This window comes from Apis florea, unplaced genomic scaffold (assembly GCF_048593485.1).
Source record: "Apis florea isolate Af1SG1 unplaced genomic scaffold, ASM4859348v1 contig_1789_pilon, whole genome shotgun sequence".
In the NCBI taxonomy this organism is placed as follows: domain Eukaryota; kingdom Metazoa; phylum Arthropoda; class Insecta; order Hymenoptera; family Apidae; genus Apis; species Apis florea.
The window spans coordinates 105,238-117,694 of NW_028256481.1; the positions used below are offsets into that span (position 1 = coordinate 105,238).

The window sequence follows — 12,457 nt, forward strand, 5'->3', positions numbered from 1 at the left end:
TTGAATTGTAAAAAGCTTTAGGATGTTACCTTTTCATTTCACGGCCACCCGCTGTTTTTTGTTGAGCTCGGCTAATCTTCCCTTAGGTGCAAAAAAGGAAAGAAATAGCGAAAATTCCATAACGATATCTAACGCGATCTAACGAAGGAAACGAAGGATTGTACGGATCGATTGTTGGAAAAACGCGAGAAATCTTTATCTTAAATCGTTTAATTTTGTCACCGGTCATCGAACGAAATGAATGAACGAAATGAAATGAGAAAAACGACAAAAATATATTTATGTTTTTTTTTTCTTTCTCTTTCTCTCTCGATGCGATATTCAATTGAATGAGATACGATTTTTTTTTTTTTTTTATTTTCGATCGAATATTTCTATCGCTCTTTTTTTTTGGTTATTTTTTTTTTTCTTCTTTTTTTTTTTTTGCCGTCTGGTATACATCGATAACTTGGAAACGAAATATTCTTTCGATATCTGTTTCGCCAGGTTTTCGAATAATTAAAACCGTAGCCGACAGGAGAGATCAATCTGGGAAATTCAAATAAACCAGCCGACCGCTATTTGGCGATAGTGTACAACGCGTATATCGATATAATCACTGATCAGTGCCCGTAATTCTAAATTCCAATTATGCGCCGCGAAACGTTTCTCCTTCGTTTTTACGCTTGTATCATTTAATTAATGAAAAATACAAATTCTTTTTCTTCAAAGAAATAGCGGATGATCTCTCCTTATTACTTTATCATCCGTTAATTTCGAAAATAAATTGATTAATAATTCGAAAATAAAAGAAAAGCCAGGTTGTACATCTATATGAATAAATGGTTTGTAATTTGCCTTGCCTTGGAAGGGGGGGGAAAAAAAAACATTTTCGATAAATAATATTTAAAACACGATATCGATTCCGTTCTATGTTTCACTTTGCGTCAACATATTTCATTCGTATTAATTACGAAAGCGAGAGGATAAATGGGTTTGTATCGCAAAAAAAAAAAAAAAAAAAAAAAGAAAAATACGAAAAGCATTGGATTTACGGAAAGCGGAAACGCGTACATCGTATCGCGTACAAATTCGAGTAAGATAGATTTGATAATCGTAATCTCTGCGACGAGCGAATTGTCTGCTAAAATAACGAGGAAAAAATATTTATTATCGTCCACGATTACGGAGGAGGAGAAGAAGAAAAGAAAAAAATAGTTGAAATTTCGGCAAATCGATATATACGACAAACTGTACTCACACTTGCTATCTCGGCGCACGACACCGTAACTTCCATTATATTCCGTTGGACGAACACGAAGCGTTCGGGCTTTACCCAAAGGCGTGATTGGTAATTGATTTTCAGGCTTCACCACCGTGCTCGTTCCTCCCTTCTCCTGCCCTTCTCCTGTCCTCCTCCTCTCCTCTTCATCGCCTTCGGAAAGCCGCGGCTTAACGATCACTGTGAAAATTGCGGGACTCGTTAAGAAACGACGAAAGATATACCGTTTTAAAAATGAAAACGCTGGTATACGCGACATATAACCAACCCAATATAACCTGTTTCGTCATTTCAACGTCGTATCAACGTGAGGAGAAAAAACGTTAAACGTTAGCGCACGAAATAATCAAGATTTCGAAGGAAGGAAGGAAGAGGAGGAAGAAGAAGGAGGAGGAGAAGGAAGACGACGGGAGATTCCACAGTGTAGCTAGGAGTAGCTAGGGCAATATCGAGCGTCTTGAGATGAATCTTCGACGTTCCCTGGAGAACGTCCATGCGGATTAACTATAGCGCGCTGTACAGCCCTCCTCTCTCTCCACGGTTTCAAGGGAAGGAGAGGGCGGATGGCGGCGGACTCGTGAACATGGATAGGGTACTCAAGATGCTGGGCCACGTCGAGCCTCTTCATATAGCTTCCATAATCAACTGCATACCGCAGTGTTACCAGCGTCAGTGGTGCCATGCTCGCCAACAGCATATGAATGCCGATCCTCCTCGTCGCAACGTCGTCGTTTTATATACGGCCGATACACACTTTCTGGATAATTGGTCGTAACTCCAACATTGCCTTGGAAATTCGAGCAATTCGCAAAAAGCGGATCTCGTTAACCGATGTTTACCAATAGCCGATTATTAGTCACTACCACCGGCCCAAGGTAAATAGGGAGGATTGGTACATTGATTAATTTGGGAGACAATAATTACATTCAACAAGTAGAGATTGATATTTGATGAGAGCAAATAATTATGAAGATACATACGCGATGCGATATTTGCACTATCCGAATTCGAAGCCCGTAGCGTTTAAAGAGGGCCGGGCTAACCCGAGCATTTTCCATCCTCTGCTCGGCTAAACTCGATCAACGGCGGCTTACATTTTTTTTTTTTTTTTTTTTTTTTTTTAATTTTTCCCACTAATAATTTTTGCGAGTAATTTGTCTCATCGTCATTGTACCGTTAAAATATACCGTTAAACTTTCCAATCAATTTTTTTATCCTATCGAGATATTTTTTATCTCGTGAATATTCTAAAATATTCATACGTATATGTATATATTTTTTTTTTAATATTTAAAGCATCAAAAAATATTTCAATATACGTTTTATAGATTTTATATACAAATAAAAAATTCTAGAAGCGTACTCGTTTTTTAATCTATTTGCATACACAAATAAATATTTTTCTATTTATCATAGAGAGACATTCGTGAGACTATTATACGAGATTCGTATTATATCGAGATCGAATTTTTTCCTACAATCTTTAACAATTTTCTTACAAATCTTTCATATATCTTTCGCTTTCCAAACTATTATTCGAAAACACAAGCGGATCACGAGGGGATCCTTCAACTAGATCAGCTAGTATCGTCGAAACCCGTGACTGGTACGCGTTGCAAGATTTATCGAACAAATCAGATTTAAGCGGCTCTTGTATCCTTTCTACCCGGGATGAATTGGGCCGAGAACGATCGCGGACGACGATGAATATCGTCGACGGGAAGAACGATCTCCTCCTCCTCCTCCCACGTTACATGTACACCCCGAAAGGGTCGAGGGGCTTAAAATCAAATGCGAGTACCAGACTAATTACGCTAATTGGCATAATACTCCTGACGGGTTTCCAGTTGGTAGAGTGTCGACTCTCCGATACTCTTGCGTTACGAATAATACGATGCAGGTTGAGGACTAATCGCGACCGATTTATACGATAATCGAAGGAGAAAAATTATCTTAAGAGCAATAAAGGAAATTCGTCTTATTCCTCGCGTGAACGAAACGCGTGTTTCTTAATCTTCTTGTCGACTAAAAGAGGAAAATTCGTTGCTGCGTGATACGGCGGCGAATCAATTAACAGCTCGAATCTCGGCTCGAAGGAAAACAGTTGTGCCAGAGTTTTGGAGAGATCCATTAACCATCGCGTCGGTTCAAAGGAGGATGGACAATTTGGGAGGGGAGGAGAGAAGGAGGAGGGCCGGTGGAGGATTCGCGTCACACGCCGCCATTACCCACACGGCGGGCGGAACGACGACGACGACGACGACGGTTCGTGAAAGTTTCAAGCTTTAAAATGTGGGCCAGATAAGAGTCGCCCGCCAGGCTCCACATCCTTTTTCAATTCAAACTCGCCGGAAAGTCGCGTATCCACTCGGTGCATCGATCCTTTCTTCTTCTTCTTCTTCTTCTTCGGCCTTCTTCACCGCCCCTCTCTTTCTTCTCTCTCCCTCCTCCCCTTCCTCGCCTTTCTTCTCGTCCAAAGAGAGGAGCCAGAGAGCGAGTGGTGGCTCGGCGCAAGTTCCTCCATTAGCGATAACAATGAAAGATGGACACCGGATTTGGCCCCGATCATCCCTGACAAACACACGCTTACGCGCCGAGTCGTCGTCCGCCCCGAAATTACGATCGGCCAGCAACAAATACCGTCGTCCACGGCTTCCTTGCCGACAGTTTTGTCCCCCTCTTCGCGCGCGGTTAAATAATTTATTTCGACTAGGTGGTCTTCGACGAGGAGAAGGAAAAAAAAAAAAAAAAAGGAAAAAATAAATAAAATCTGAGGGATGAAACGAGAGAGAGAGAGAGAGAGAGATAGGTTCGAGGAGGTTCGCTCGAATTCTGGAATGAAATATAAAAAGAGGAAAATTCGACGAAGGATTACGCGTAACGGGTTCTTTATTAATTTTAAAGAGTCTGAGTTTGTGTCAAAGATATCTACTTCGCTTTCGAACATCTAATATTTCAAGGTAACCGTTAATACGTTGACATTCCTTTTTTTTTTTTTTTTTCCTTTCTTTCTTCCCCCCCGTTTTTTTTTTTTTTTTTTTTATTATCATTCGGGATAACGTAACGAGTTGGAATTCTGCTTTATAAACGTAGGTTTTCATTCCATTTTCTGCTTCACGTTGATGGATAACCGAGGAAAAATAAAAGAATCGGTTATATACGTGTATTATAACGTGTTCATTTTATGTTTACAAAAGTGAAAGAGCGGGTAAGAATTAAATGGATTTAGTCATTCCGGCCAAAGAGTACATCCATTAACGTTTTTGCTAATGGACGTTATATACAACGTGTATAAGTTGCAACAAAGTCTTGTACCGATAATCATTATTTTTTCCCTTCATTCTTTTTTCATTTCTCGCGTTTAAAATTATCAATTTTCCTTTCGAAAACACTTTCGATACGATAAAATTTCTCTCTCGTATCACCGTGATAGAAGAATATATTAATCAAAAAAAGAAAAAAAAAAAATGAAAAGCGAAAAGAAGAGAATAAGAAAAGAAGAGGAAGGAGAAGTAAAGAGGGCGGAAGAAGAGGCAAAAGGAGAGAAATAGAGCGGGAAATCGGCGGCGGCTGACTTCCGCGGTTCGTTTTCACTGGATTGTTTGTCAGTCCAGTTGTTCCCTTCCTCCCTCCTTCTTCTCCTCTTTCTTTCTCTTCTCGCCTTTTCGTCGGCCTGCCGAATTGTACGTGGCAAAACGGGATTTCCCGTAAGGAAATCGGCGGAGGCCGAGGCTGGTTTAGATGGAAAGGGATCGGGCGAAGGGAACAGAGGAACTTCATACATGATTTCCCTCGAGTCCCTGAAGCGAAGCATTTCTGGCAATGCGCGCTCATAGAGGCGCACGGCCACCGGCCTGCCGCCGCATGCTATCTTGCTGACAAAGTTGCCCAATCATGCGTGCATTATGAGATTCAAACGGATTCAAAAGCAGGGAGAGAGAGAGAGAGAGAGAGAGGAAATACAGAGGATCCCGCTCCGAAGATTCACCTTCTCGATCTTCGAGATCCTTCTCTCTTTTCTCCTTTCTAATTACGATCCGTAAAAGAATTACAACAGTCTCTTCTTCTTTTTCATTCGGGAAATTGCTCGAGATCGATGAATAAGAAGAAACGTTGGGAGAATCGACATGCGACACCTGTCAATCCTCGAAGGATACGGAAAAATACTCGAAGGCTCGTTGCAAGTCTCGCGTGCACGAGGCGCGTGTGCGGGTGGGGGAGATGTCGGTAAACGGGCAGGCCAGAGCGATTAGATGTTCGATCTGTATCAATATTTACTCCGCTTCGGTGTGGCGCGTCTTGCGAAATGGAAGCCAGACTTCCTTCATCCCGACGTGTTTGCCCGTGCCGTGAAGCAGATACGCCGGATTCCCTGGGGAGGACGTGCCGCTAGTCCTACGGACAGGCTTACCGTTCCACCTACAAACCATACGCCACCCCCTCCCCCCTGCCACCGTCTTTGCCCACCGCCTCGTCTCTCCTCCCCCCTTCCCGGCCCTTCTCTTGCCGCTGCGTTCTTAGGAAAGGGCCCCTGAATATATATTCAACGCCGACACGATCGATCCCACCGCCATAATAAGAAGAGTAAACGAGAGAGAGAGAGGGAGAGGATATTCTATGCAAGATCAAACCGGTATTCTGTAACCACGCGGATATACAACCTTCTTCTTCTCCCCCGTTCTCGCATCCTCGCCGAGGAATACACCGACGACCGTTCGTTCGTTCGTTGCTCGATCGATCCTCGAAAGTTTACCCCGCGAGGTATACGCGGGAGCAACCGGTTAAACGGGGAAGCGAAGTTAAGACGTTTCATTTTGGTCATCGACGAGGACCAGATAGAAGTCGATCGAATCTTCGGCGTCGATCGATTCGCGTCTCGTCTTTTTCCCCCATCTCGAAAAAAGGGGAAGCGCGTTTCTCGTTATCGAATCGGGTATAATTAATGGAGAGGAATGTGTTTCGTAGTAACACGGTGGTGGTTAACGGTGGTGGTGGTGGTGGTGGTGGTGGTGGTGGCTCATCGATCATTCTGATGCAATTCTTTCCCTCTCCCTTCCCGCGTAATCTGCTCCAGTTCTATTTCCATTATCTCACTCGGACGGGGTTCCTCCTCCTCCGAGGAAAATATACGTCGATGAGGAACGATGTACGCAGCTTGTTTTTATCCCCCTCCAATTCTTGAAAGGTTCATTAATCAAACCGGTCGAATGACCGAGAAACGCGTCCCTCCACCCTTCTCTCAAAAATTTGTCCGTCGAACTGTTTAAACTTGGGGAAGCTCAGAATATTAATAGTCGTAAGAAAGATCTGGATGGATGGATGGATGTATATCCTCCTGGAGGTGAGGAATAATACCGGAACGTAGGAAGCGTGGACAAACGAATGGATGAAGGAATTCTGGAGGGAGAGAGAGAGAGAAATAAAAAAAAAAAAAAGTACACGGACAAGTCTCAAACCCGGGCACGTACACTTGCACAAACAGGCGTGTACGTGTATACACACACACACACACACATATATATATATATATATACACGTGGAGGCGGGAATGCCGGGCAATTTTTCAATGGCTCCGGCCGAGCTTGAATTCTCGTTAATTTTTACTTTCTCTCGCCATCCGCCACGGGGATCCGCCATTGTCCGCGCGGCTTCGCTCAGACCCCCTACAACGATAACAGAGAAAATGCAGCGAACCGCGGCAGAGTATACCTACCTACCTACCTACCTACCTACCTACCCTAACAACCCAACGGCGCGAGGCTGTCGATAGCAACACTCTCCAATAAAGCGGATCCCTCCACCCTGGACGCCGACCGTGCTCCAGGCTGTCCCTTACCGCCGCCCCCCTCTATCCCTCTATCTCTCTCCCCCTCTCTGCAGTTAGGACGTGGCGGCTGCTCTCAACAGTAACGCAATTTTGCTACTCGCCGTAGAAACGGATGACAAGGAATGGACGTGCCCCACCAACGAAAACCGAGTCAGGGAGAGAGGTTTTTACCGGGGAGGATATTTCCTGGCTTTCGAAAAGTTGGCGTTTTGTCCACGGGGGAAATAAAAGGGGGATATATACTATATATATATATATATATACACGTTTGATATCGCGTCGATCTTTCGCGTGCTATTCGATTAGCGACGATACGCGGATGTTTTTCCAGATGTCTCCGAGATTTCCTCTCCCCCCCTGATTTATTTTCCACCGAACGCTTCGTGCATTTTCATGCTCCATATATATATATATATATATATATATATATATCGTTCCTTGTCCCACGTTTGATTTATCGGGGAAATAAAGTAGCGTTTATCGGTTATCTTCATTGCGGCCGAGTACGATCGAGATCTATTCCGATCCCCGAATTCCGTCCGTCTCCCCTTCGGTTTATTCGTAGTCGCTTTTCGTTCCGCCCGATGCCGATCGATTCGATGAAATTCGATGTTATCGTCCATTGTACGATCTTAGCATATGTTAAGCATATGAACGCTGCTGGACGGGTGAACGAAAAATTATTCAACGGGCCAGACCTTTTTCCAAATTGTTTTAATAAAATATAATTGATGCTGAAAGCGTGGATACAAGATCGTTGAAAGCTTGGTAAAAAATTGTTGTAAATTGTTGAAATAGTTTGATAAGTAAATATCGAAGTAGGGTATCTTTGCACGTAAGGGCGCGTGGAAAAAAACGGTCAGTGTTATCGGATTCCGTGCGTGCCGTTACGCGGAGGCATTGATTGCTGGTGCTGACCGCACAATCATTTCATCCTCTCCAACCCCTCTCTCTCTCTCTCTCTCTCTCTCTCTCTCTCTCTCTCTCCTCTTCTCGCGCCGGGTTCTCGTACCGTGACAGCGATCGACAAATCCCCGTGTCGAAGCCAGACCTCGGTGCAGCGGCAGGTTTTGTTGCTCCCGTCTGTTTCCGTCAATTTCGTTTTTTTCTTTCTCTCTCTCTCTCTCTCTCCTCCCCTTCCTTCCTTTCCTTTCCTTTCCGTAACAGTGCGACTCCTGAACTTCCGCTCCCCCTTTCTCCCTCCCCCCCCCCCGTGAATTATACGCGAATTATGCGAAAATTATGCGAATATATATCTCGAAGGATGAAAAATATCAAATCTAGTAGCGACATTTTCGAAGATACGTCTCACGTTTTTCGTGAAATTAATAAAAATAAATCGGAAAACAAGTTTTTGATTTATGCGAAAAGCTGTTCCTCCATCTTCGATCCGTGCAACTCGAAACTCATCCTCGGCAAGGCCGGACACGTCACGTTTAACGCGGGTGCACGTACGCGAAAGATGGAAGAGGGGGAAAAAAAAATTAAACACGCGGAATGTTACGTAGTTAAACGCACCTGCCGCTAGACGTTAAGAGCGAAACAGGGGCGAGGGGAGGGGAAGATAAAGGCGGATGATCCATCCGAAAGGCGTCGTGTCCATTCGAAAATAGGGGCACGCCGTTGTTGATTCATTAAACGACGAGTGAAACGAGGCTAATCGAACGGATACGTATATATATATATTCGTATTTTCGAAATCCACTTCCCAATCTCGTGAAAAATCACGAGAGACGCCACACGAATTCGTGAGGAGAGAGGGGGAATTTGTCGGCGTTCATCCGTCATTGGCCAGTGGCGAGAATCTCCCCCTCCCCCCCGGATACAACAACCGGAGGAATGATGTTAACCAATATTCCTGTTTTCGGCACGGGCAGGATTTAAGCCCCGTACAGGCTCGCGTATGGAAATTTATGAGACTATTTCCCGTGTAAGCACTAACCAGGTGTGGCTACACATAAATTTCGCATCCTCGCGCGTATATTTCAAGCCCTCCTCCGCGTCGTTCGCTTCACTCTCTCCGGCAAGGTTGCGGGCCAACTTGCCAGAAGTTACCTGCCCGGATACCTCGCTTCCCTCCTCGCTTTCCACCTTTCCTCCCCCTTCCCCCACATTCTTGCCCTTCCGTCTCACGCGTCCTCCTCTCTCTCTCTCTCCCTTACCTCCTCCGGAATCTCGCTCGTCTTATCCGCGTGTACACGCTACGGTTAACCCTCTCTTTCTCTCTTATTCTTCGGGATCGTATCGTACCTAAATCACCCCCGACTACCACTACACCGAGGAACACCGACCGAGGCGCCTTTCTAATTGCTCCACGCTACGTTTAAATTACTTAAAACCCCTCCTCCTACTTCTTCTCCCTCCCCCTCAAATTAGTTTCAGATAGGCGGGAAAAGAATGACGCGCGTTCGTCGGTGGGCTCGAGAAGAACGCGGAAGAATCTCGCCGGGAATGCTAATTTAAGCCGAATTCCCATTCTACGTCCGAAGGGAATATTCGTGTCTTCTTATAACGAATCGATTTCGCTCTCCTCCTCCCCTCTTTTACCATTCTTTTATTATCGCTTTTTCGAAAGATTCGAAAGAAAAGGAAAAAAGAAGTGGCGTGGTCGTGGCGATCGTTAAGAAAATATCGGAAATAAAATTGTTAAAATTACAAAATTGGTAGCGATGCATGCAAATGCAAACGTAGGAAAATTTTAATCGCTTTGAAGGAAGTTGTGTAGGACAGTTGTGGAGATATATAATTAAAACGATTGTTATTTTGTAATTACTCGAAAATATTTCGTAACGACGAAAATTAATGTGTACCCCGCTCCCTGTACCCCTACTGTACTGTTTTAATGTACTTTACGGTTATTATGATAATTGGCGTGTACGCGTGTAAAATTCAAATGAATCGAAGGAGGAAGAGAAAAAATTATACTAACGGTCGGTATCATCCCCCTTTCTTTCAAAAAATTTATCATTACCCGTTCAAATAAACGAAGTGAATTTGTTGTATCTGTAAAACGGTCGAATGAAAAATTCGAGAAACCCCGACGTTATCTTGCCCGCCGACGTACGTACGTACCTCGTTGGACACATTATCCCCTCCGGATTAACCCGGCTTGAATCCAATCTAAAAATAATAGAGGCGAGCGATTGGCGGGGTATTTGCGGAATTTTTCATCGGGATCCACTTTATATCCTTGGCAAAGCGGGGAAACCCGACAAAGGAACAATTATCGAACTGCGAATTAACGTTAGGCATATCGAGAGCAATCTCACGTGGAATCGGCCGGAGGCGTCTCGAGACGTCCTCATCTCGGGCAGAACCACCGAGAGCACGGAGGGATGAAACGCACGGCTGCGACCAATCACGTTCGCAATTAAAGGCAAAGCTGTAGCCGCGAGGGAAACTCGTAGGAGGAAGGGACGGAAACGTATCTCGTACATGCTCCCCCTTGGCGCAACAACGACACACTCTCTCTCCAGGCGTCCTTTTAAATACGTGACCTGTAAATAATTGCATGAAGGGACAAAGCACGTGCACAACTGGACCTCCAGTGTACCGAGAGAGTGTACCGTGATACTATGTTGCCTGATCACACACACACACACGCGCGCGCGCGCGCGCGCGAATCTCTCGACGTATACGTATACTTACATACGTATACCTTGTTTTTCTTTCCTCTTTTCTTCCGTCCACTCCTTTGTACCCACCTCTTATGTTCTTCTTGACGCGCATGGCTGCCACTACCACCACCGTTTCTCTCCTTGCCTTTCTACTTTCTACTCAGCATGATTAGACCCCCCTACGCTAGACCCCTCGAGAAAATGTCGATCCGTTGAGGAGGACATCCTCCTTGGATGATACCTTCCCTCCCGAGAAAGGCGTCCATGCGTCATAAAACCCGTAACCCGTTTCGTACCCGTGTATTATCGACGAAAGCAAGTCTGGTATTTCGTAGAATAGGAAAAAAAAAAAGAGAAGTGCAGGGGAAGGGGTCCGTTCGCTCGGGGTAAACAATTTTCCGAATGTAGCCTTTATGGGAGTGGTCACTTTTATCGCGACGACGCAAACAAAAAAGCTTTCCTTTCCTTTAACGTTGATTCGACCGAGATATTATCAACGAGAGGCGATTTACCAACGTATCGATAATGGGCGAAGCCAAAGAACGTATACACACACGCACACACACACACACTCGTGTATGCACACTCGACAATGGTATCGAGAACGTACGTATAAGAGAGAGTCGTTTTCCTGTATTGAATCGCGTTCAATCGACGTTTTGCAATGGAACACGCCTGCCTCGTCGCTCTGTCGGATTTACCGCTATTATTTTTTAATTACATTTCGTCGATCGCATTTGTAACTGCCCTCCCTCTATCCTCGAAATCTGGTTATATACTTTTGCACAAGGGGAGGAAATATCGTTGTTGGAACACGGTTTTAATTTTCATAAAATTCAATACCGATGTTTTCGGACCAACACACGCAACACAACAATTTCTGTTAATACCGCGCGCGCGCGCCTCCGTCACACGATCCCCCGGCCGGTTGTTGCGCGCGGGGGAGGGTAAGGGGAAGAAGGAGCGCCGTGGACGGAGAACCGCAGCCTGGTCAGGCGACTACAATCCCGGAAATCAAAACCGACCGTTTCTCGCGGTCAATTATAATGCGCGAACGCTGTTAAATTTATCGATAATGATCGATAATTTGTACAATTTGAGGGACATCGGCTATCGATAATATCAATTGTGCCTCGCTGATTGACGCTGTATTGTAAGTCTGTTACACGTTCGAGGAGCGGGGCAAGAACGAGGTTATGCACGAGCTCGACACGTGGTGTGCGCTTCATATTGTGATAATATCGGGTTGAAAATTGTATACAAATACACGCTCTCTCAATGAGACACAAATCGGAACGAATATTACGATACACTCTTCGAACGAAACGAAAACTACAAATATTTGTCGCGTAATTCACGATTAACGTGCGTTAGACGCAATCGCGTTATCGCTTCCCTGGAAAAGACCTCTCGAGCAGAGATTTTCGTTCCGCTCGTTTAGCGGAAGAGGGGAAAGCAAAAAAAAAAAAAAATAAATAAAAAGGGAAAGGAAAGAGAAGAAAAAAATGAGAGAGAGAGAGAGAGAGAGGGAGAGGGAGGGAGGGAGGAAATGAAAGAGCAGAGAATGGAAAGGAGATACAGGGCCTCGTTTCAACAGAGGTTTCGTTTCGCCGCGAAACGTTTTTGTGAATTCGAATTGAAGTTCCTCCAAGCGACTACGCCCCCTATCCCCCTCGATCCCCCTCCCTCACGGCCATAATCGTACCACATCGAATACACGTTGCTCCATTCTTTCCGCCCTCCGATCCCCTC

General features: G+C 44.8%; 1 protein-coding gene across 4 annotated transcripts in view; it reads right to left on the reverse strand.

Annotated features, from left to right (window-relative positions):
* The window catches only part of LOC147658650 (uncharacterized), a 129,241-nt gene that overhangs the window by 75,935 nt on the left and 40,849 nt on the right, over window positions 1–12,457 (reverse strand). For all 4 annotated transcript variants that reach the window (XR_015292881.1, XR_015292878.1, XR_015292882.1 and 1 more), the window contains exon 3: window positions 1,243–1,441. Coding sequence is in view for 1 of the 4 variants with exons in the window: in XM_086910980.1 (XP_086767106.1) it covers window positions 1,243–1,441 (199 nt within the window). In the remaining 3 variants the exon portion in view is untranslated. The remainder of the gene's footprint in view (window positions 1–1,242; window positions 1,442–12,457) is intronic.